Below are 25,238 nucleotides of genomic sequence, written 5' to 3' on the forward strand. Positions count from 1 at the left end.
GGTGTGGTAGGAAACTTATTTTACTTCGTCAAACAGACTTGTATCAGACAACATGCTACTTGAGGCCTGAAATCCATTTGAGCATGTGACATGTTCATAATTTATTTTTTTTATTTTTAGTCAGTTCAAAAACATCTGGACAAACCTCTCTCTCTAATCAGAAGAGAAAATCAAATCTTTGTAAGAAAACTTAAGTTGATTTCTTTTTGAAGAAAGAAAGCTTTTTGCTCTAATCCTTAACTAGTTTTGCACTGCAGGTCATACATTTTTTAAGCAGAGGAACAAGCTTTAGCAACATGCCATCTCTCCCAGCTGGCTAAGATGAACAACTTATGTCCACAATTTAAACTAAAAGGAATTATTTAAAGTATTTGTGAAAAAGGTTCACATGATGTTTGACAAAAAGCTTGAATTTTAATGGTAATCAAAAAAATCACAACTTGCTTCCTGCAGCTAATCTGCTCTCCTCCACACAAATAAATTGGTTTGTAACAATTTTTGAGACAGCGAATGTTTTACATAAACAAGGGGCCTTGTCCTCAGGGAGCTATAGGAAGTAAGAATGTGCATGTGTTTTAAATCAGATGAAGATAGGTAGTTTCTTGGGACCATCCCAATCACTTGTCCCATGATAACACTTGGTCACGAGATGGAAACAGCAATGTCGTTTTCTTAAATGTAATTAGCCATGTTCTCTTAAGAATACTTTTAATTCTATAATAAAAAACATAGTGACCAGTGTGCTGCTTCATATTAACTTCACTCCTCCCTTCTGGCCAAAATACAAAAAGACACAGACCAGACCCTCATTTTGGAGCAACATCCTCAACTACAACAATGTTTTGCAACCGTGCAGTTGTTTTCGCAATTATAGTTATCTTGCTGCTAAATGGTAAGTGTTGATTATCTGTTTTTTAAGGCTGTTGTCTTGCTTATTTTTGCATTTCTGTTACATTTTTTAACTCAAAGCAAAAGCATTTGAACTTCAAAATAGCTAATCTGTTCCATCTGTGGTTACAGTAGTTGAAAATGAGGCAGTGTCCTTTCCTTGGTCTTGTCCCAGTCTCAGTGGAGTGTGTAGAAAGGTTTGCCTACCAACAGAACTCTTCTTTGGACCTCTGGGATGTGGGAAAGGCTTCTTGTGAGTGTTAATGTGCAGATGAGTTGTGTGAAGACACTGTTCATGTTGTTGATGGTGAAATCCAAAACAATTACTTATTTTTTTCTTACCCTTAGGTGCTGTGTGTCTCATTTTCTATGAGGAAGGCAGATCTGATCTGCCCCTGCAAACAGTTGTAAGAGACTTGCTGAGCATAACAGAAGATGAGATATAAAAAACACAGTTGTAGATCACTGTATTTCGCTTTTTAACTCTGATGTGTCATTTGGACTTGTAACATTGAATAAACTGCTTGTGTGGTTTTTTTTTCCTTGTGATTTTAATGCTGCACAAACGTTGAAGTAAAGTACTAGATAAAACCTAATTTTTTTGCATTTTTTCATGTAGTTTTGGAATTTGGAATTTTCAGTTTCCTCATGGATAACTGGGGCCGTATTCCTAAAGCTTCTTAGTGCAAAGAGTTGCTCCTAGTGGCCAAATTCTAAGAAAATTCTGAGAATCATGATGTTTTCTTAGAATTTCCCCTAACAGTGAAGAGTAGATATTAGTAAAGATAAAATATATTCCTAAAGAATCTTAGCTCTTAACAGAGCTTCTAAGGTGAGATCTGTTAAGAGCAGGGAAGAGGACTGTTAAAGATGCTTAAGAGTTCCCTAAACAGAGGACAAAATGGTGAACAAAAGAGGCAGGAGAAATATTCTCCAAACACTGGATGACAGTAAATTAATTAAACATTACAAATTGGATTGTGCAGAAATCATATTTGTGGTTTTTTATTAAATATACCTCACAAAACACTTGTATGCTAATTGACCAATTGACCAGCAGCAAACACTGTTCCTCTGTCCAGTTGGGCTTCCTTGTTCATTTCTTCTCCGTCGCTGTTCGCTGGTTTGTGGTAGATTTAAGTGCCAGCCAACACTGCTTCTTATAGGCCGGTCTTTAATCACAGACACTGGTGGACGCTGAGCCATTTTACCCTCCTTAATACAAAATGGAGTTGAAATGTTCAAAGCGCAACAATTACCAGCATGGTAAAAAAAATGTAAGCAAATGAATAGAACTATCAGCATGTGAATACTGTGCAAGTGAGTTTCTACATTTTCTGTAGGATCATTTTAAAGTATAGCTTACCTTTTATATAACAGATTTTCTTTTATTTAAAATATTATTTATAATTACACAGTTTTCATATAGATTAGATTCTGCTTTTAGGATCAACCAATCACAGCTTTTGAAATGATGACTCATACGAGGTCATCCACACCTCCTCACTAAGATAGGAGTTTCTGTCCATTTCTTGCTCAGAGTTCTCTGAGATTGTTCTGGAATCACTCCTTAAACCAAGACTCCTTGCTAGGAATTTTTAGGTTAAGTTAGGAGCTCTCTGAGAGGATTCTTAGGATCTTTAGGAATATGGGCCCAGGTCATCAGTTGAAGCAGCTGCGTCCATTTGACAACACTGAAAATAATCAGTTTGCACGTATGTGCACACTCCTAAACCATCAGAGTTTTTGGAAAACTTAGCTTTCTTTTCTCAGCCACTGAAGAAACTAGAAATATGACATACCAATGCATATTCCCATTAAAAAAAATTTTTTTTAAAAGTTGTGCTTCAGTAAACAATCATCGTTGAGACTGTGTTTAATTCCTTAAACACCTACTTGCATACAAACCATACACCTAACCATTTAAATATAATCTCAAACTCTAGTATTTGAGGGCCATTGTCCTTCAGGTTTTTATTTGTTACCCTGCTGCAATTCCTGATTCAGATTAAGTGAATACAACATCTTGTTGTCAAGTCCTGCACAATGACCCATTAAGTTAAGTCAGGTGAAATGAAACAGGGGGATTTCCATCTTCAAACTATTTGGTGGCACAGTGACATCTATTTAATGCATTTCTGAGGAAAAGAAAGAGAGAAAAAGACGGAGCAAGAGATAGGACAAGAGTCTAGTAGTGTCTTTTACTGTCTGGAACGCGCTCACAGTACAGGTAAGATGCAAGATGGAGGCCGAATTACCCAATGATATGGGGCGCATCACTGGGGAAATCTGGAAAAGTTCTGTAGTGCTTCTTTTAATTCTGACAGGCAAGTGAGAAGAAAGCATTCTGGTTTATTTCTTTTCTTTGATCTAAATTATTTTCAGTGTTTATGGCATTAGAACAAGTGAATAAAGTTTTTTTTTTTTTTCAAGCATCATTGACTTAGAGATAAGCTGCTAGTAGCATTAAGCAAAACTGACAGGGACTATTGGTTTTTCAGCTTATGGGTTGATAACATGCTGTGTTTGAAATCACTCACTCGTTCACTAATCCCTACTGTCTACTTAGTAATATGTAGAGGACAGTACTTATAGTAATTATTTTGGCCAGGCTTGCTCGGGGCTTTTTAGTCTTTTGGTCTGTTAGAGCTGGTTCTTGTCAGGCAATGCATAACTTCAAATTGATGATGTTGTTTCATGTAGAAGTATTTGCCTAAAAGGCTGCATAGACCTTTTGTAGCACATTGCTATTGTCACAGATATTGAGCTAAGCACCCTGGTAAGGAGTGATAATAAATCCCTTCTAAAATATCTGTCACCCTTTTTGACCTGGAGACAAAGTCATCATCGATGTCAATCCTGCAATAGTCTCTCAAAACAGAACAGTTTTGCAGACGTTTGTGGCATTCTCAAAATCTGAACTGATTCTTGTGCCATGTTCTCTTTTTTCCTGTACCAAGACACAATAATAACTGCATCCCTGAATATAACCCAATAACCATTCATGAAACCATTAAGAGAGTAAAGCCGTTTTTAAAATAAAAAAAGAACACACATTAATGAATGTGGAGCAATGTGAGATGGAGTTAATATACATGACTTTTCATACAAAAGGAATTTGTGTCCATGATTACAATAGTTTTTGTTTCTTGCTGATTTAAAGTTTTATTTTAAAACCAGGCAGAACCACAGCAATAATGAATGTTATAATAACAGTGAAAACTAAACAATTTTGCTGTCCACCTAACAATATTTTCTTGTTTTTCATAAAGAAAAAAGAAAACAAACAAGGAACATAACATCAGAATACAGATACACATAAGACAGAACAGAAGGGGGAAAAAAACAATAAATGAAAACAATAAATCGATATCTATGCAGACAACTCCCATGATGGAGTGTACATAAAGTAAGTGACTGAAAACACAAGCTACTGGAATAAACTCCAGTTCTATGAGCACCTGAATTATACTTTTACTGAACTATTGTAACACAGAAATGAGAGAAGATATATGGAAAGACAATCAGTATGAACTTTGTAAATGTTTGCATCGCTGTAGGCAGAATCCTTGGGGCTGTTTTAGCATTAAATCAGATTTACTGAACCTGGTTTAATTACTGTTTATTACATATTACATATGTGTTGCTTATGATTGTGGTTGTACTTCTGAGTGAGCACATGATACTGCACAATGTGAAAATTAGTCATTGTTTGGGCTACTCTGTTGGCTCTGCAGTAGTTTGATGTTTTTGCAGCATATTCCAGTGAGTCCAGGAATATAGAAAACATTGTGGTTGTACTTATCATGCTGGGCTTTGGACTCAGCTGGTGACATAGACACTTTTCTCTTACAAAGATACAGACACGTGGAATATTCGAAAAAAAATATCTTATCTATGATCTTCTGATAAAGTCTCCAGGGAAAAAATCTTTTGACCATACAACTAAATGGAAAATCAATCAGCATTCATTTATTAAAATTCTCTCTGTGTATGTCTCCATATATAGTTTTGATAAGGGTAGTTATCAAAGCACATATGAGCAAGGAGTAAAATAATTTGAAAAGGATGTGACTTAATGCTTTGCACAGAATTGTCTCTTTAAGCTTCAAGAGTTGCACATCCTTCATCATGAACTACAATACAATGAGCTACTCAAAGATATTAAAACTTAGATAGCATGTTATACTATTGAATTAATTTACAAGTGTTTTCAATTTATGGTTAATGAATTATTGAATCAGCTATATCTTTTAATGTTTTACTGAAAGGGCAGATTTACCACACATGCATTTATTCTTTCAAGAGACTACACAGCTTAGATACCCTTCATCTAGCTTCAGTGTGAGGACAATGTTGGCATCTGTTTGTAAAGACCACAGGGCTCTAATGATAAAGGAACCTTTATCTTTTTCTTTATCTTTCTTTTTTGAAGACTTTCACCTAGTAATGTAATCCACACAATTTATTATTTATTATCACTGGAGAACATGTCTGTGTTAAAACATCTAAAGATATTAAAATGAATGTAAAATTAGCTCAGTCTTTGATCTTGTTGACATCCCTCTGTTTGGTCTGTTCAGAGACATAACTGCTTTTCAAACCCATTAAATGTTAGGGCCACATGATGGCTACAAAATTGTACATTGTGAAGTATTTAATTGGACAGCTAGAAATTTTATGTAAAGTCATGCAGCTCTGGCTTCTCCATAACTCTGAACTGGCACAAAATACCCACAAGGTCTAGACTTTTTCAAAGCAATTGGATGTTAAAAATTGCCTAAAAGTCAACTCTATTGACTAACCTGCACAAATGTATGTAAACATGTAAGCTTGTACTTATTTATTCTATCTACTCACTCTGTGCTATCTCTGAAAAAAACAATCTTTCCTGAAATGTATCTGGTGATTATTTAGTGTATTTGATACCCTTTCTTTTCTTTTCTTTGTGGAACTTACTTGATTCTAAGTAGGTTTTGGTTAATCATCTGTCAGAATCAGTACAGCAGGTTAATCTCTTCAAGATATGTTACTTCATCGATCTTACCACTTGAGGGCACTACAAACAAAGAATTAGCCTGGTTACTTTAGACCACTGCTTCTGTCTTTCTTGCCTTCTGATGGTACATCATTAATTGTTCTTACCCTTAAGAAAAAAAATCTTCTACAAGACTAATTTATGCCTACAGAATTTTTAGTGTAAGATAACTTCTTTTGCACTCTATGTATTGTGGGAGTCTGCAGACAAAGGCCAAACATGGAGTCATGCATGTTTGTCTGTATGTGGAAACTACAGTTTCCTTTGGATATCTTAAATCAATAACTGTTTCTGCAGACACACAGCCAATTTCAGACTGCCACCTAAAATCAGCAACTATACTTGATAGTTATTTGACCTCATCCAGGCCGTCATTAACCATTTCAAAATGAATTAAGCCACGTGTTGTTTTCAAGCTATAAGAAAGTGTGCACAGTTGTCAGAGGAAAGCACGAAGCCTCCGGGGCGTCTCTTTATTCTGACCGCCAGTGGCGCTGTGGGTCACAATTTTAGTGGGTCAGTCCATAGGCACAATATGAAGAAGAAGTGGAGCGAAAGCAGCAATAACAAACAAACAGCTAGCAGTAGCAAGCTAACGCAACTTGTCGAAACTATCTAGGTTGTTGCTTTTCCCTTACGTAGGGTATATTAGTAGTTGATATATTACTAACTGGGTATTAATTAATGTACACGGGCCACAAAAAGAAGACGACACCTTAATATGACTCTTATCTAATATCTGCTAACACTAGCCAGACGTCAGCTAACGTTAAGTTAATCCTTCCCGTGTGTGGTGTTTTTCTAATGGATTTATGTAATTCTTGAGAAGATATTTTAAGCAAATTGTCAAGGATAACAGACTGCTCCGTGTGAGAAATTCAAGTGAGGCGGCGTATTTTTATACAGCCGTCAAGGTGATATTCGTAAGACACTAAGGTAAGTAGCTTCACAACAGAAAGATATGACGATGTAATTAAAATTTTACTTATTAAAATTATAGTTTAAATGTTTACGTTTTTCAATGCTTCAGAATAGCCTATTAGCTTGTCAAATGTCGGAACCAGATAAATAAGGTTCTAAAACCGTAATAGGAAAACATGAATCCAATTCAGCCACTACCAAATCTATTGTGGTAAGCCAACAAAAAAAAGGCAGCCATTGCAGGCAGTCTCTTGATCTAGCTATGATTACAGTTACAAAGAGTGGAGTCCATAAGACATACAAAGTTCCTTTTTAACAGTATGTGTTAAAGTGTTAAACAAGTAGCTCTCAGTCTCCTTTACACACCATAACATTCCATCCTTTGGACAAATTAGCACGTACACTCCAATCCCTAGTTACCTTTTCTTGTAATATTGTTGAGAAATACGTAAGAATAATAATTTGATTATTTTCTGCTAACCATTATAATAAAATATGATTTTAGCCAAGAATTCTGGTAAAATATATAACTATTTAAGTAAGTCACTGAAGTCAGTTTTATGGCACATTTAAAACTACATAAATTAAGCAATTGCTGCTCAACCTGAAATGGTCCAGTTAAACCAGTAAATAATTTAATATAAACAATATTCTTTAGAAATGTAAAAATTAGAGATGGTCATACAATTGTTTTTGAATGGTTATTCTAAAAAAAAAAATTTTGGTGTAATTTGTGTGATACCTTAGACCAGCTGTAAGTAGTTAAATTACAGGAGTTGCTTTTCAAAGAGTGAATGAAAATTTAAGGCAACAGCACAGACTGCAATCAAAAGACAGGGTATTAGTATTTTATGTATGCCTTTCTGTTTGTTAGAAGGAAAGCAGTCTTAGGAAGTATTTTGTATTCTAAAAGGCAGAAAAAAAGGGAAAGTGCTTATCTTGAATCATTTAAATGTAATTTATGGGTTTATTGTGATTCCTGCTTGGTGTTGCTGCCTTTTACTATTTCTTAATATCTGTTTTGCTTTCAGTGTTTTAAAAAGCACTTTGACTTGTCCTGTACATGAAATGTGCTGTACAAATAAACTGCCTTGCCTTCGATTTGATTTGCAGTTTCATTACATTTGGGTGATGTAAATGAATAGCCCAAGATTCTGGCTTGTTAATAAGCAGATATTGCATTTGACTATGCAATTCAGTTACTCCCATTGAGATACTTCTTAGCAGATGACTCATAGAACATGCTATATGATGTGCACATTTAAACACAGGATCCTGCAATGAATTGCTCCATGCTCCAAATTTTACATACTGGGAGTTCATGGAATGGGTGGCTTGGTAGATGAATTTATCTGTACATGGAAGGGAATAACAGGGTGTATGAAAACAAACTAAATACATTTAAAGTTCAAGTTAAATGTCAGCATTGACAAGTAACAATTAAATTAATACAGCTGACAACCTACATCATTCTTTTGTCCATTGTCCTGACTTTCCCATTGTCTTTAATGTAATAAATACATAAAAAAAATGTGGTGGTTGGTTTTTGTTCAGATAGCAGAGGTCTAAAGGAAATAAGGGTGGTGCCAACATGAAGGTTGGAGTTATAGAATTTCCTGAGTCTGTCCGCAACGTGACGAGTAGTGTGATGCAATGGTGGGTGTGGCAGTTCCACATGATATGATGGAATGCAGGTCGTGATTTAACACGTTAGGATTTATCTTCTTTTTCCTGTTTCCTCTTCATTAGATTTGACCATTTTTAGCCAAACAAAGTGAAATCTAACTGAGCAACAGTGGTGTAATGGGAGCATATGACATGGCAAAATAAACTTTCACATTCTTTATTAATTCATGGAATTAATTTAAATATATTTTTTTATAAAATTGCCATAGTTCAAACTCTAGAGGTGTCAGTAGGTCATAATTAAAAAAGCTGCTGCAATGAGATTGTTTTCCTAATGTCATTAAGAGAACACTCTTTGGATGTCAAACAGGGTAAAACAATGTCAAAATAATGATAGACAAGAAGTACATTTGTTCTAACCATCATGCAACATATGCAACTAGCTCAGAAAATGTGGCCAGATGATGTTTAGTAATTCAGACTGCTGTGTGTTACTAAGTTCTCTCTCTTGATAAGGATTTGTCATTTTTATTTTTTCCACGTTAGTGCAACTGAAAGCAGCAAAGGATGTTTCACTTTGGTTCGTGGTACATGGGAACTCAGTTGAGTGTCCTCGTACTGGTTTTCTGCAGCTTACAGGTTCCCGCACCCACAGATGCATATATTTATATTGTAAGTAAGATTGCAGCTGTAGATAATACCTTTTACTTTTTTCTATTTTTGATTATCTTTATCAAGCTATTTCTTATATTCTGCTGAAATATATATCAGTAGTTATAGAATTTCTATATTCTTTTTTACAGCATTATAGAAATATGACCTCCATGTTGTTTGAGGACCTTCCTGCTTTGTTTGGATCGCCACTTCCAAAGGATGGATTAATGGTGAGAACAGAAAATGGAAGCTAGACTATATAGAAAATAATCATAATCCTTTTTAATAATTTTTTTTGGACCTGTGTGTGTATTAAAGGGCATTTTGGTGATGTCCCATCCACTAAACGGCTGTGCAGCAATGGACCCTCCTCCTCCATTGCCACCGTCTTATGATGCCAACACCACAAAATTTGTTGCTCTCATCCGACGCTATGATTGCAATTTTGACATTAAGGTTAGTTGCTAATGTAGAATAATTTGTGTTGTGTGTGAATCAAACCTGGCTAATGTAATGATGTGGTTTCAGGTTTTGCATGCGCAGCAAGCTGGATACAGTGCTGCAATCATTCACAACATGTATTCGGACACTTTGCTTAATATGAACTACAGCAACAGTAAGTAATTATAAAATACACACAGTTTCACACTTAACACATTCAGACCATCCTAATTGGGGAGAGAATTTTGATAATTAAAATAATTTGTGTTTTTCTTTTTCACTTTCAGACACTATTGCAGAGCAGATTGAAATCCCCTCTGTATTCACCAGTTACCATGCTTCAGAAGTGCTCAAAATTTACATAAATCCAGAACAAGGGTAAACAAAAACATACTATATTTAGAATATGATTCTCATTTTTCTTCTTTTTTTTTAAATTGAAAATGACTTAACAAGCCTTTATCTGGCAGCATTAGAGTGAACTAACCAGCACATATTGACTTTTGATGCTTTGTTTCTTCTCCTGGTCTGCAGAGTGTATGTGATCCTCAAGCCAGAGTTTGCTTTCCCTCTATCATACTACCTCATTCCCTTCACTGGGGTCGTCGGCATGATTATTCTTGTGATGTGTGTGATCTTTGTAAGTATGCACAATGTGATGGCTCCTTGTGTATTTAGTTTGTATTTAGCACTTTTTTTATTATCCCATTAGGGCTCTTGAGATTTATTTGTCCAATTTATTGACCATTTGTACAAGAGGCAAGCTTTGCTTCTTTGTACTGAAAAACAAAAACTGTATTGTATTTCATCAAAGCAAGAGCCAGCTAAATATCCTGTGTAGGTACTATTTTCATAAGACGCTTTGTTTTTGTGTATGGTGTTTATGTTGTTTATGGCAAGAAAAAATGTTTTTCTAAAACAGCTTCTGATCATGAATGGTGGGGTCATACATGAACATAAAAATCAACTTATTATTTGTTAAATGACAGTGTATGTTTGTTGTTATAAGATTGGTTTTGTGCCTTTCAGGTAATACGATGTGTGCAGTACAGAAAGAGAATGAGGAAAAATCGTCTTTCCAAGGAACAGCTGAAGCGGATTCCAACACACAGGTTCAGTAAAGGTAACATGGTTATAATTTATTTACTCTTACTGTGATGCATTGTTTTAAAATATTGATGACCATTTGCAATGATTGCTATTGATTGCTATTAAAGACGCACTACAGAACTTTTGCAGACAGCTAATTCGGCATCCGTGTTTCATCTTATTTGTTCTGTGAGCTCTCCAGCCAGTAAAAGACAGTCTTATCCTGACTCATTTCTTATCTCTCGCTCTGTCGCGCTCTCGCTTTCTCTTGTTGATATCCGCTTGCTTTTGTTTAGTTTTTGTTGTTGTGTTTTACATTTTCTTGTATCTTGTGTTTCTTTTTGAAACACTTAGTGATTTTTATTTTGAAAGGTTCTAAATAAATAAAATTTCACTTACTTTACTTAATAGCGTGTGACGCGGTGCAAAAAGCGAAACTCAGCTGCAATGTTACATGGCGTCCCGGGAGAAAAAGTTGTGTAGTGGGGTTTCTCAGCCTTGGGATGCCGCTGGTAGTGACTGCTCCAGAAATGCACATAATAGATGCCACTGTGCCATCAAACTGAGTTTTAAGGTTGGAAGGTTTAGTTGTGCGTCTTTAAGCTATTGTAAAATAGCCATTTCAATATGCCGCATTTGACTTATTTCATGAACGTGACCTCATGTCGATGTATTTCAGGCGATGACTATGATGTTTGTGCTATCTGTCTGGATGAATATGAAGAAGGAGACAAGCTGAGAGTTTTACCTTGCTCACATGGTAAATATTTTATATTGATCACAATTGTGTAAAACTGAAATTTTAAGGACATCTTTTTATTGATACTTTTGACTTTATTGAAACACAAAATGTGGACATCAACAAGGAATTGGTGCTTCTATGATTTTTTCTTTTTATGTTTATCATAACCTTCTCTAGCTGTGTCCTCTCCTCTGTCCTGTCAGTGTCCAGTAATTTTTCAACAAGTTTATTCACTCAGGCATTTCAGTCAGTAAAGATTTGACTGTATGGTTATTGCACTTGTCAGGTCTGATTTTCTTTTTTCTTTTTTCTAATTTTTTCAGCTTACCACTGCAAGTGTGTCGACCCATGGCTCACACAGACCAAGAAAACGTGTCCTGTGTGCAAACAGCGTGTCACCCGGAACAACCCTGAGCACTCTGAGTCAGATTCTGAGGAGGAAAACGGAGGGCGTGGAGAGGAAGAAGGAACAGGAGGTGATGCAGACTCAGAGCGCACTCCACTGCTTCGGCCCTCCAATCCTGGATCTCCATCAGGGAGCCCAGGGGCGTATTCAGCCACCACTACCACTACTACTGCCCAGTGCCTCGCATCCCCTGCACACTGCAACTCCCCCATCCTGGGCTACGAAGGCTACTACTCCCCACAGGAGAACACAGACTCTGAAAGTGATGATGCAGGAGAGGACCACCACCGCAGTGATGATGACACTGCTCAGCTTATTGGTAGGGATCAAGTGGCGATATGATGGCTCAAACTTAGCTGCAATGAGATTACAAGCTTCCACATAAAAAAAAAAAAAAAAAAAAAAGAAAAGAAGGTGTGTCTTGGGTGTGCTGTTATGTTACTTTTTAAAAATTACAGATTTGTGGTCAGTTAATTTTTTTATATATATATAACTTCCAAATTTGATGATTCAGAGAGGATCTGTCACACAATAACCAGAGGTTCACTTGTAAGTGTCATAGCAGCACCTGCATTGATCAGCTTCACCAACATAGTGAGGATTAGTCCACTTCAGTAAACACAAATACTCTAATGTGTCTGTAGACCTACTTTTTGTTGCATGCTCTAAGTTGTGAGTTGCTCACATTACACGGCCTAATCACCAGTACTGCACAAAGTCAACGGGCCATTAAAATGTCTTTTTAAGCAGTGTAACTCAAGATGAAGCCTGTGTAGCCAATCCAGCTTAAAATGATTCTGTAAGGTTTAAGCAAGATTAATGATTCTATATTGTTTTAATACTTTTTTAATTGTTTTAGTTATCCTATAATTTTTTCCCCAGCTTTGAATTATTTCCTAGCAAGTATGTCCATGTGGAGGGAAAATTGTTTTCTTCTTTTATATATATTTTTTAACTGATTCAGTTTTTTGTCATACATTTTAAAATTACATCTCATTTCTTTGAAATACTAAGATTTTCTTTTTATAGCTAAAACTTTCACACAATTCTGCTGCTTTTAAATTGTTTCTGCGTGGGCAGTTTAATAAAAAATGTTTTTAGCTTTATCCAGTTTGTCAAGTTGAACAAACTCAGGTTTATGGCAAAATGAAAGATCAGAGTTGCAAATGAAGAAAATACAGAGAACATATCGGGGCTCTTTGCCCGTAAGTTGTTTTTGCTTTTTGTTGTTTTTTGAATCTGTAGAAATTATTTAGACTTGGACCTGTTTGATTTGAATTTTTTTCCATTTTATATACATGACATAATAATAACATGGTAATAGTGGGACCGTGGAAGCAGTTTCAGGAAGAAGTGCATTGCCTTACGTTGGCCTTGTTGTTAATGTGTTTGTTAAATGTCTGAAAACTGAAGGGACAATATTGGCACTCCTTGTTTTTTCTATTTCCCCGTCTTGTTGAGCTGGATCTTTTACCTGTTTGGTGAATTTTATTACACAGTTGCAATTAGTTGATTATAACAGGCAAGAAAGTGTGCATCTGTGTTTCTATGGGGTTAGTTGTAATAATGTCACAAATGGCCACCTTGGTCCTGCTTTATTTGCACCTGAACATCTGGACAAACTCAGCAGCTGTTAAAGAAGATGTGGGTTGATCCTCCTCTTTGTAAGATGACCTGTTAGGGACATGAAAGCTCTGCTGGCAAAACTGTTTTAGTGCTCTAAATAAATGCACATTTTTATGTGCACTAGCTACTGTAAATATGATGTGTAATTACTGTGCAAATGTATCTACTCTCTGTTGCACTACATGGCCCTTTACAGATGTAGTCATGATTTTCTCTGTGGCCATTTTATATTACTACAGTCAGGCAACATCTTGGGTCATCTCTGAACTTCAGGGTTTCCAACTGTATTAAGGTGTAGTGCAATATTTTAAGAATTATTTTAGGATTTAAAAGAGCATATCCTTCAAACTTATCAGATGGAGGGTGAAACTTATCTCCCCGAACACTACAACTAAATGTTATAATGGAAGCAACGCTGTATACAAAATACATAGTTTTCAGTTGGAGAGTTAAACAGTGTATCAACAGGGCTGAAAAAAAAATCATGACATTCCTCCTTCAAATGTTACTGCTCTGTACTTTCTCTATATTTTTCAAATTTGATTTGGACTGGTTGGCAGTAGTCTGTATTGTCTAATAGAACCACTTTACATATTTGCAATAATGCTTCAAATATCTTTTGTACTGTACCTTTTTTGTCTGTTCATTGTCTCAGCTTTAGACTGTTGACAGAAACAAATGGAAATATATAATCCTCAATTTTAAATTTTCCCATCTTTTAAAATGTGCCTAGATTATCAAACAATATATGTGTCAAGAATAATTTTCATGTATAAGAATAGTTAAAAATCTGTAGGATATTGTAATACAGTCTGTGGAAAGTTGCATTCAATGTGTTAATTGTGTGAGATTAAGTTACATTGAAATTGGATTATGTTGCCATTTATTTAGATGAGAAAGAGTATTTGCTCTTTACAAAGGCTTATTGACTCATTTCTTGATAATTTCTTGATAATAAAGCTACTATGAAAATAGATTTTGAGTATGTTATCTGTTATATACTTTATTATTTAGATATAAACTTAGCACAGAAAGTAATGAAATGTAAATGCTGTTGATTATCTTCTATAATAATACCAATTGGTTTTGGATTATGTCATTGGAAAGCCTGATAAGTCACCTTTACCACTGGTAATACCAATTAGTATTATTAAAGGAAGGAATCGACTAAACACAAATTTGCCTTAGAGTTGAAGTGAGTGGTGTTAACATAATATATAATGGAATGAAACATAAATTAGAAGGATTTGAAGTCACCAGAAACGCGTGCACAAGAAAAATTTTGAAATACCTGAACTAGGCTGAACTCATCGGGATGATATTGGACATTGGCTTGAAGTAGTTCAACACTGACCCAGGACAGTTGAGTTCTGCTGGCACAAAACACACCTTAAGTACTGATGAGTAAAGGTTGAGCTGCCATTTTTAGAACATTGAAACAAATACAACAATACATAACATTGCATACATTATTAATACATGAACAAGTTCAGGATGTAGTGTCATTATCTCATCCCTCTCATTGGTCAGAGTGCACTGAACCAGAACAGGTCTCAACAGTGAAATGACTAGTTTTGTCAAAGCACTGTTCACCTGATAAAAATGCATGCTAATTACTGAGAGTTCTTTGATCCTATTGGAGTGAACTAATTAGAGCTTAGATACCCTGCTGAATTAACATAATTTCAGACTAATTGCTCACCAGTAAGGACTTCACTAGTAAAGCAGTGTGGCACAATAACTGCTAAAAATGAATATACTGTGTTTGTGTGCAAAAGGCCATACTGTATCACCCTGTAAGACTGCTGTATGTTCGGTTTGTTATATATAAAATATATATTTAATATAATATAATATAATAGCAGTCTTTCATGTGCTTGTCTTTTACAGAGCTATATGTACTTGCTTCCCTTTTGACTGCAAAGGCTACTCATTAAGACTTCCACACTGATGAATTAAGTCTTTTATTCCTTTTCAATTTCATGCTTCTTGCTGTGTTTCAGAAAATACTATTAATATTTGAAATGAATAAACTTGGTAATACTCAACACAGAAGGCAGCTGAACATGTTTTAGCCATTGTTGTATTATCATATGTGTGGGAGTAAAAACTAGTTTCTTGAAGTTTGTTTCTTTCCACCAGTAATAGCAAAGTGGAATAACGTCACTGTCAATGTCCCACACGAGGGCCCTGAGAAGCTTATAAAAGCTACTTCTTCATGTAAGCTTGAATTCTATGTGTCGCATTTGGAAAACATCGAACATCTCCGAACTTACTTTGGTCACCAGCTGTAAAGAAATGATGCCTCTGGGCTCCTCTTCACTGAGATCTTCTTTCCTACTACTCTTGACAGTGATCTCATTATTGCTGATGAATTCTAGAGCAATTCCTCAAGACCAATATAAGGTAAAGAAGAAATTTATACTGTTTTGCTTGTTCATTTTTGACTTCATGTTATCAGGTCTTTTCTTCTGACTTTCATTTAAATTTTAATTAAAGAAAATGTATCATGACAGTTGAGATAACATATTCATTCATTTTTCAGAATTCAAATTGAATGTCAGCATATATTCCTGGAGTCAGTAGATAATGTTTTAAGATTTTGTACCAATACCAGCAGTTATCCAAAAAGAAAAAGAAAATTGAAATCTCTTAATGTCACACTTTTAAAGATATTCCTAAAATAAATATTTATAAAATGGTACAAACGTGGTTGTCTCACATGTTGACAGGACTTTTTGGATAGTTCTTACCAAGAGCAGATGATCTCCACTCCTTTGGACGCCAGTGGTAACCCTGTAGAAGACTTTCCATTTCGATCCAGGAATGGCCAAACCTTCCCACTAACTGAATCTGCATTTCTCTTGGATGATGACACTCATGCTACTCGTGTGTGGCCACGTACTATCATGGATTACATGAGGCAGCAGCTTAAGTTCAGAGGAAGGACAAAGAAAAGCCCAAAGGAAAGAAATATTCATCAGTGCACTGTATAATGAAATTAATGTATAATAGTAAAGGATAATTATCTATTAAACTAATGCTTCAATACTGCTGTGATTTTTTTTACGGCAAATGTCTTGTTTTGAAAACAAAAAAAGCTATAGATATGACTGTCTGCAAGCACACACCAACTCACTATAAAACTGAGATCTTTTGAAATAACTTGATTCACACTAATATTAAGGAAACTCATTGTAAATAAAGTGTTTCTGTAAGTTTATTATTTCTTAGTAAAATATCTGAAAAATATCATTTGACCAAGCTAACAGGGAAGTAGTTACATAAATAAGGTATATTTACATGTAGTTATAATGGAATGGTCTTCATGAAATTATTTTAAACTAATGTTTACTTAAATGTACAAAAAACCTGTTGATGGAATGGGACAACCATTTAAATACATAGATGAAATTATTATTAAACAGCAGTTTATTCAGAGTTTTAACAAACACTGAGAACCAGATCTCTCTGAGTATATGCAATCATTTTAATTAAATAATAATATTAAATAATTCTTATTTTTAAAACTCTATTTGGGTAAATGGGAAGGAAAACGAGATTAAGGTTTTGAATTACCCTCCAAAGCAGTTGGTGGCAGTATTGTTCATTTTCATTTACAAAAGCTGAGCGTTGCGCAACACCAAGAAGAAGAAGAAGAAGAAGAAAACGAAGAAGAAAAGGGGGAAAAACGCGCACGAAAATTGTTCTAGCAAAAGTCTTTCAAGGTACTAAATGTTTTAATCCGTTGTGTGATCTTTTATCAGCTTTTGATCAACTTGTAAAATAGAAAGCTTTCTGTCTCTTACCAGCAGACGGGTTTTTGTAGTTAGACCGATGGGGATTTCTTTAGCGCAGCTAGCGGGTTAGCTAACGTTATTTAGCAGTCTGGGTAGTATCTCCAGACACACTATCAACAATTAACTGTCGCTCGACTTGGACAGTTACACCTTAACCTTCTCATGCTTGTGTGTTTATTTTCTTATATTAAGTAATTTGGAGAGTTCATTGTACAAGATGTATCTACTCAATCGCTTAAGTTTTAACCTGCAGCAATTTACATAAGACCTATCTAGCAGGCCATCTGCCTATCAGTGTAACTTCATTTTCCTCATCAGTGTTTTTACTTTTCTCTCTGTGAATATTTTCCTCTGCATCCTATTGAATTAGAAGACCAAGGCGGGAAAGGTATGTGCAATTGAAATGTTAGCGTTTGCATTAAAATTCACTTGTTAAGCAATATTTTAATTGTCCTGTTGGGAATACGTATCAGCTTTTGATAGCAAGAAACTCACCGCCATGCCTCCATGTTGTCAATCGTCCATCTTTTCACATAAAATGTTTACCCAAATATTTCCTTTCTTGAAGATGGGAGACAGTGATGATGAATACGATCGCAGAAGAAGGGATAAATTCAGACGGGAGAGAAGTGACTATGACCGATCGAGAGAAAGAGAGGACAGACGCAGAGATGACTGGAATGACAGGTATGAGACAATTGGTCACATTTATCATATTACAACTTTGAGAAAACAGGGGTAAATAAATAAAAATCCAGGTCATTGGTTGCTTTTTGGTATGCACAAGTCGATATAAGTAATTTGGCAAATATATTAATATTTAATTGATTATTTATGCATTTATTTTATTTATTTATTGTTTTATTATTACTCCAGGGAATGGGACAGGGGCAGGGAGCGTCGTAGTCGTGGTGAATACCGCGATTATGATCGAGGTCGAAGAGAGAGATTTACTCCACCCAGACATGATATGAGTCCCCAGCAGAAACGAATGAGAAGAGATTGGTGAGATTAACAGCCACACTACTTGACAGACTTAACAGGAATTTTCCTTTGTACAAGATCTTTTATCTCTCCTGACAGGGATGACCATGGCGGAGATCCATATCGTGGGGGTTATGACTTGGGTTATGGTGGTGGAGGAGGGCCTAGCTATGGCCCACCACAGCACTGGGGCCATCCTGACCTGCACCTCATGCAGCCTCATCAGGGCATCCCAATTCAGGCAAGGTGAGAAATAATGTTGTTTTCTACATCTAAGGCTTTAACAACTATTACTGCTTTTAAATGTATTGTTCTCTTTAATATTTATACAAAATTGCTCAGAAATGAAGAGAATGGCATATCGTCTATGATGGAATTTCCACTATTTGTTTGATTTAAAGATACATGCACATAATTTCAAAGGGAAAAGATTAAGAAGACATAACATAATGGCAATATATTAACTAATTAGTCCCTTTACCAAATTGTTTTAGCATAAAAAAAAGACCAAAAAGCGGTTATTTAGTTGGCCCATCTAAACGGACATTTCATTTCTCTTTTTTCCTTTAGACTTGGTAACATCCACGACATGGACTTAGGTCCTCCCCCTCCAATAATGAAGAGCTTTAAGGAGTTTCTGCTGTCCTTAGATGATTCTGTGGATGAGACCGAAGCAGTCAAGCGCTACAATGAGTACAAGATCGACTTCCGCCGACAACAGATGCAGGACTTCTTTTTGGCTCATAAGGATGAAGAGTGGTACGATCTCAGTTGTCTTTACTACATAAGCCTTGATCATGTTCAGTGATCATTGTAGTAGTATTATAATAATTTTGTTTAGTCTCCCATTGTTATCATTAATGGTTAGCCATTTATCTTGTTTTTTTATTTTTTAGAAATAAGTGTTTTTTAATTCTAATAAGAATTTTAATTAGCAGTCTAAGGCCCTATTTTAAATATATTTTATATTAGGCCTACTGTAATTTTATGTTTTGTTTTTACACTTGTATAAAATATCTATACACATTACATACACACCTATATCAATTTTAATGGAGGTATGAAGTAGCTAAGAAATCATGCATTTTTATTATAGCAAGAAACATGAGCATACTGGAAATTAAAACATTATTTAGTGCATGCAGGCAGTTGCACTCCTAATGTGCACAGAGCAACAGCAAGAAAGACCAAATAAGCAGAAAAAGGACAATAGTGTTTTTTTCCTTAACAGTAAGCTATGACCAGTGTGTATTTTCCTATTTGATGATAGTATTTACAGCTATATAATGCTCATTAATGTTTATTACACTTATTTTACTGATATCATGCAAAATTGTTCTGTTTTGACCTAACCAATTTCTTCTTCCCTTCATTTCAACTTCCATGTTGACGGCAATTTTTTATTTTTTTCCAAGCAAAAGTGGAACCCGTCTGCAGGAGTCGGTCTTAGACAGCAAGGGCATGCACTGCGCACAATGCAGTTGCTCTTAGACGCACAGTACAGAGATTTTAGATAGACAGCCAAGTATTCCTCCACACATGGAGGATTTTTTTTCTTGTTTTATGATTTTTTACTACATAATTTTCTTTTTTATGTTGGGATCAAATTGAATCCCAAAACCGAATTTGTGTGTAAACAGACACACCATTGGGGTGAAGTGGAGCGCATTTGCACAGAAGAGACCCCTCCCTCTCTGTATTTATTTGTTATTAAACTGGCAGAACAAAAGGTAACTGTGGTCCACTCAATGATAAACAATTTTTATTGTGACATTCTAATAATGTGAATGCTTGATTTTATAATCTGTGTTTTTCCTTTTTGTTTTTGGTGTGTTAATCTCAAACTTTTTAGTGTGCAGAATTATAAGCTATCTTAACGACGCACTACAGAACTTTTGCCATTTTCTCAGTGACGCGCCCCCTATCGTCGACTAATTCGGCATCCGTTTTGCATCCTACCTGTACCGTGAGCTCTCTCCAGCCAGCAGAAGACAGTCTTATCTTGACTCTTGTTCTGTCCCTTTCTCTCTTCTTTTCCTTTCTTCCTCCAGTAATGTTTTCTTGCGTTCTTTGCTGAATCAGCCGCAATGCACGTGAGTTCATTCCATTTGCAAGCGTGTGAAGTGGAAAAACTGCGAAGCGAAAAAGTTGTGTGGTTTCTCAGCCTCGGGATGCTGCTGCGTAGCGACAGCTCCAGAAATGATAGATGTTACTGTGGCATAAAACGAGAACGCAGCGTTTTAAGGTCGGAAAGTTACGTAATGCGTCTTTAATGATAGTCCAGAATTAGGCTATACAGACCACAAATTATAATTTAATTTGTATAGAAGCTTTAATTCCACTGAATTATATTAGCAAATTTTTTATTTTTTTTTACTTCTTCCAACAAACAGCCCAACACTCTGGATTTGAACTATTTGTTTAAAATCTAAAAGGACGAACTGTGATATGCAAATCAGTAAAAACAAATTTTATTGTAATTTCATTACTTGACAAATGTAATTTAGATGCATAGTTTGCATTTGTTTTCTAACTTTGCAACCCGTTCATCCTGACCCCCATCATTCCCTTCCCACTTCCCCGTGGACCCCATCTCTGGACACAGGTTCAGGTCCAAATACCACCCAGATGAGGCCAGTCGACTCAAGGCAGAGGCCCTGAGTTCCCTGCACAATCGTCTGAATGTCTTTATGTTCCTCATGGAGAATGGCTGGTTTGATAATATCTCCCTGGACATTGAGCAGACTCCAGCTATTATTAAGGTTCTAGATGCAGGTAAAGGCTCAACAACTGAGTTTGTTTTTATCTTCATCATGTTTTCTTTAAAAAATAATGTGATGAAACTTAAGGAACACTGAATATTTGTGAACACTATTTGAAAATGTTATTCTGCTTTCTATTCTGAACCATACACCCTCTTGTTTGCCCTCAGCTGTGATAAAAATGGAAGGAGGGACTGATCATGATCTTCGCATTTTGGATTTGCCATCCGAAGAGGAAGAAGACAGGGAGAAGTCTGCATCTGTTTCAGGGGCAACTGAGCCTCCAAAGAGAGAAGACCCCAAAACCATTAGTGGAGAACGCAAAAACTTGGAAGAAAAAGACAAAACGGAGAAGGTCTGTTCTGTTTTCTGTTACTTAGCAAATGGACATATATTATAGAGCTGTGTTAAAGAGTGAATTTTGCCTCAGGAGGAGAGTGATGCTGCCGACATAGACAGGGCAGCCAAAGCAGCAGAGCAGGACGTGAAAGAGGAAGCAGACAAAGAAGCTGTGAAGGAAGAAATGCCTGAATCTAAGAAGGTTATTGTTGTCATTATTTAGATATTTTTTTTTGTCAACAGTAAGAAGAATTGAACTAAATGGGCATGATTGTTTTCATTTGCCAGGCAAGAAGAAAGAGGAAGCGAAGCGGGGACAGTGACGATGAAGCGAGCGCCTCAGAGAGTGATTCTGACTCCGACTCCGACTCAAACTCCCACTGCTCTGATAAGCCAGTGAAGAAGGAAGAGGCTGAAGACAAGGATGAGGAAGAAGATGAGGGTGAAGGTGAGGAATTAAATTCACAAAACCCAATTTGTATTTTTAGTTAATATGCCAATTTATAAAATACTGTGTAAGCAGAATGAATTTACTCAACTGATGTAGTTTTTCTCATGTTTTAACTCAGAGGAGAAACCAAAGGACAACTCTGAGGAAGACAAAAAAGAAGAGAAGAAACCAAAAGACGATTCACCCAGACCCCGACCACTGCACAGGACTTGCTCTCTGTTCATGAGAAGCATTGCTCCGACCATTTCCAAAGCTGAGATTGTCTCAGTAAGTTGAAAGACGGCTGTTTACATTAATAGCTTGAGGGATGTGGAGTATGCTCTGAATAGATGGTAGCTTGATTTATCTCTTTTTTTTTATTTTTTTTGCCTTTCCCTTTACAGCTTTGCCGTAGATACCCTGGGTTTCTGCGTGTTTGCTTGTCTGATCCTCACCCTGAACGCAGGTTTGTTTAAAAAGAATAAAAAAGATTCTTTGACTTGAAACCTTAAGATATCATCTGTTTGGTTTACTAAGACAACATTGTGTGACTAAACACTAATTATGTTTTAGTAAAATCTTGCCTTTTTCAGGTTTTTTAGGCGCTGTTGGGTGACGTTTGACCGAAGCATCAACATCAAAGAAGTCTGTTGGAACCTTCAGAACATCCGAGTAAGTGTGTGTTTTTTCTTTTTGTTTTAATGAGGACTCCAGAGATGAAGTCAGAGACCCATAAATTTTTTGTTTCAAAGTGATGCAGCATACTTTATCTTTCACTTAGTAATCTGTCTAAAATATCTACTGAATTATCTCTTATTGTTGTTGAATTACAGGTTTTTTTTATATACATAAGCAGAATGTTTTGTTGATTAAATTGACTTTTCTTATTTAAAATGCACCCCTTTAATGCAGGTTGGATTTTTGTTTCTGATGTTCAGGGAACCTTATGGACGTTTGTTTTTTGTTACTTCAAAACTCCAGTTAGTTTACTTTTTACTTTTAACAGCTGCGAGACTGTGAACTGGCACCGGGGGTAAATAGGGACCTTGCTCGCAGGGTGCGTCACGTTAACGGCATCACTCAGCACAAGCAGGTGCTCCGCAACGACATCAAGCTGGCTGCCAAGCTCATTCATGCTCTGGATGAAAAAGGGGAGTTGTGGAGCAGCAAAACCCAGGAGGAGGGGCAGAGCAGTGATGTCAGTACCCATCCTTGCCCATTTGCATGCATATAATTTAGCTAGTTTGACAGATGTTGACAGTTTGTTTGCTTTTTTTTCTTAATAGGTGTCAACTCAGAACCCCATCATGAAAAATATTACTGATTACCTCATAGAGGAGGTGAGTGCTGAAGAAGAGGAACTGCTGGGCTCTGGGAGTGGAATGGATCCTGAGGAGAGCACAAAGGAGGGAAACCCCACTGAAATGACCGTGGAAAGGGATGACAAACTAACCAAGGTCTGACTTCTGCATTACAGTTAACGTTCCTTTTCTTTCCTGGCTTCAATGGCTAACTGGCCAAAACTGTCCAAGTTATTTAAAAAAATTTGGTTGCCATATTTGTTGTTTCAGGTTTTGGACCGTTTGATGTTGTATCTGCGGATTGTGCACTCGGTTGATTACTACAACACCTGTGAATACCCCAGTGAGGATGAAATGCCCAACCGCTGTGGCATGATTCATGTTCGTGGACCGATTCCTCCCAACCGCATCGCACACGGAGAAGGTCAGTGTGTTAATGTTAAATAATATTTTCCTCATAGGCTCTTATGACATTTTGCTGCTGTGTTTAAATGATTTGATGTGTAAAAGTCTTGTAGTACAGTAGCAGTCAAAAGTTTGGACACATCTGCCCATTAAATGTAAATGGCAAACTGTTGCTTCAATGAGTTAAAGTTTCATTATGTAACAAATTAGCAATCAGCTGACAGAACATGCATTGCCATATTTTTTATTTGTTAAAACCCATGCAAAAATAAGAAGTGTTTTTTCATTACTTGAAAAGGAACAATTTATGTCCAAAGGCCCAACAGTTCACCTTCAGTACTTCTCTGGCATGTTATTGAACTAGTCCAGAACAGACAAACCTGAACACTAGCTGAAGTGTGGCTTCTCATAGGTAAATGTCACTATATTTCAAACACTAAACCTGTAAAGAGCGCATAGGTTGCTTAAACAAAAAATATTTATTAATGTTCTAATGATCTTAGACTCGTATCTTACCTTTTCTTTTTTATTACAGTGCAACAGTGGCAGAAGATGATGGAGGAGAAGTTGATTCCCTTGTTTAGTTTAAAAGAAGTGCTCTCTGAGGAAGAGGCTCTTAAGATGGGCCGCAAAGATCCTGAAGAGGAGGTGGAGAAATTTGTGTCTGCCAACACACAAGAGTTGGGAAAAGACAAATGGCTGTGCCCTTTAAGTGGCAAAAAATTTAAGGTGAGTGCTTGGAAAGCAGAGGATTAACAACCAAAAGATGCTTTGATGCAGTTTTGCCAGTCTCTTCAAAGGTTAAATTTTTTTTTTTTTTACTTTTATTTCAAATTAATTCTAAGGGTCCAGAGTTTGTACGAAAACACATCCTTAACAAACATGGGGACAAAATTGAGGAGGTGAAAAAGGAGGTGGCATTCTTCAATAATTTCCTGATGGATGCTAAGAGACCATCACTTCCTGAAATCAAGCTTCCTCCTCTTCCAGGCCCAGGGCAAGGTTGATACATGATTACTTTTTTTTCCACATAACAGACAAAGTGAACAAATCTACACTAGAGCGTAAAGCAGTAGTAATAAATTACTTTTGTCCTGTTTTTGGTTTTGTTTTACAGGCTTGCTTTCTCCCACAATGCCATTTCCTCCTCAAGGTCCTCAGGGTCCAATGGGCTTTGGCCAGCCTCGCCCACCGCTGATGGGCTATGGTGATATGTTATCACTACTGATTGCATTCTTGTGCAGAAAATGTGTTTGTCAGTCACAGTGTAACTTTAGTTTTTTATTTTTATATCCTTCTCGACAGCAGGTGGTCCTCCATACCCACCTAACCAATTTGTAGGAGGCAGAGGCAGCTATGATAACTTCCGTGGACAAGGTGGCTACCTGGGAAAGCCACGCAACATCAGGTAAGAATATTGTACGTATTATTTTTGTTTTGTATCACACAGCCTCAATTTGCTGCCGTTAGAAAAATATTTGAAGTGTCTTGAAGATAACTGCTAATCAACGCTAGCTTTTTTTTCTCCTCCTCCCTCCTTTAAACTCAAAACACAGAATGTCTCGAGGTGATCCACGCAACATCATCGAGTATCGTGACCTAGATGCACCGGATGACATGGACTTCTTTTAGAAGATTCGTGTCCTTCTTTGGCTGAATTTTGAAGTAGTCAGCTGATCTCCTTTTAATAATAATCAAAAAAACAATTTTGTTGTACATGTGTGTCCAGAAAATGCGACTGTACTGCTGTAAACTGATACCTCAATAAAGTTTGGATCAAAATGCA

General features: G+C 36.3%; 2 protein-coding genes across 11 annotated transcripts; both read left to right on the plus strand.

The window, feature by feature from the left end:
- The first annotated feature begins 6,456 nt into the window (after nt 1-6,456).
- rnf167 (ring finger protein 167) lies at nt 6,457-12,184 on the plus strand. Of its 3 annotated transcripts, none has more exons than XM_042009278.1 (10): nt 6,457-6,862; nt 9,020-9,145; nt 9,277-9,357; nt 9,446-9,583; nt 9,656-9,743; nt 9,856-9,946; nt 10,103-10,208; nt 10,598-10,691; nt 11,337-11,417; nt 11,723-12,184. In XM_042009278.1, the coding sequence occupies exons 2-10, from the start codon at nt 9,041-9,043 to the stop codon at nt 12,145-12,147; spliced, it is 1,209 nt and encodes a 402-aa protein (XP_041865212.1). In that variant the 5' UTR covers nt 6,457-6,862; nt 9,020-9,040; the 3' UTR covers nt 12,148-12,184. The 3 variants fall into 3 exon arrangements, with proteins under 3 accessions (XP_041865212.1, XP_041865214.1, XP_041865213.1); XM_042009280.1 differs by having other exon boundaries at nt 9,032-9,145; XM_042009279.1 differs by having other exon boundaries at nt 9,035-9,145.
- A 4,893-nt stretch (nt 12,185-17,077) lies between these two features.
- Nucleotides 17,078-25,238, plus strand: srrt (serrate RNA effector molecule homolog (Arabidopsis)). Of its 8 annotated transcripts, none has more exons than XM_042009272.1 (21): nt 17,078-17,159; nt 17,602-17,619; nt 17,800-17,918; nt 18,108-18,236; nt 18,315-18,461; nt 18,786-18,974; nt 20,821-20,990; nt 21,148-21,332; nt 21,408-21,518; nt 21,605-21,764; nt 21,886-22,034; nt 22,151-22,212; nt 22,340-22,418; nt 22,753-22,944; nt 23,033-23,203; nt 23,318-23,471; nt 23,988-24,181; nt 24,298-24,454; nt 24,570-24,659; nt 24,758-24,860; nt 25,009-25,238. In XM_042009272.1, exons 3-21 carry the CDS (start codon nt 17,800-17,802, stop codon nt 25,082-25,084), a joined length of 2,637 nt encoding a protein of 878 aa, XP_041865206.1. In that variant the 5' UTR covers nt 17,078-17,159; nt 17,602-17,619; the 3' UTR covers nt 25,085-25,238. The 8 variants fall into 8 exon arrangements, with proteins under 8 accessions (XP_041865206.1, XP_041865208.1, XP_041865207.1 ...); XM_042009275.1 differs by having other exon boundaries at nt 17,145-17,159; nt 17,598-17,619; XM_042009274.1 differs by lacking the exon at nt 17,602-17,619 and having other exon boundaries at nt 17,085-17,159.

This window comes from Melanotaenia boesemani, chromosome 15, assembly GCF_017639745.1.
Source record: "Melanotaenia boesemani isolate fMelBoe1 chromosome 15, fMelBoe1.pri, whole genome shotgun sequence".
NCBI lineage: Eukaryota > Metazoa > Chordata > Actinopteri > Atheriniformes > Melanotaeniidae > Melanotaenia > Melanotaenia boesemani.

Coding starts and splice junctions, on each gene's coding strand:
- rnf167 (XM_042009278.1), top strand. CDS start 9,041: ATGTTTCACTTTGGTTCGTGGTACATGGGAACTCAGTTGAGTGTCCTC. Junction 9,744..9,855: donor TAATATGAACTACAGCAACA/GTAAGTAATTAT, acceptor TTTCACTTTCAG/ACACTATTGCAGAGCAGATT. Junction 9,947..10,102: donor TACATAAATCCAGAACAAGG/GTAAACAAAAAC, acceptor CCTGGTCTGCAG/AGTGTATGTGATCCTCAAGC.
- srrt (XM_042009270.1), top strand. CDS start 17,731: ATGCCTCCATGTTGTCAATCGTCCATCTTTTCACATAAAATGTTTACC. Junction 23,204..23,317: donor GGGATGACAAACTAACCAAG/GTCTGACTTCTG, acceptor TTGTTGTTTCAG/GTTTTGGACCGTTTGATGTT. Junction 24,182..24,297: donor TAAGTGGCAAAAAATTTAAG/GTGAGTGCTTGG, acceptor ATTAATTCTAAG/GGTCCAGAGTTTGTACGAAA.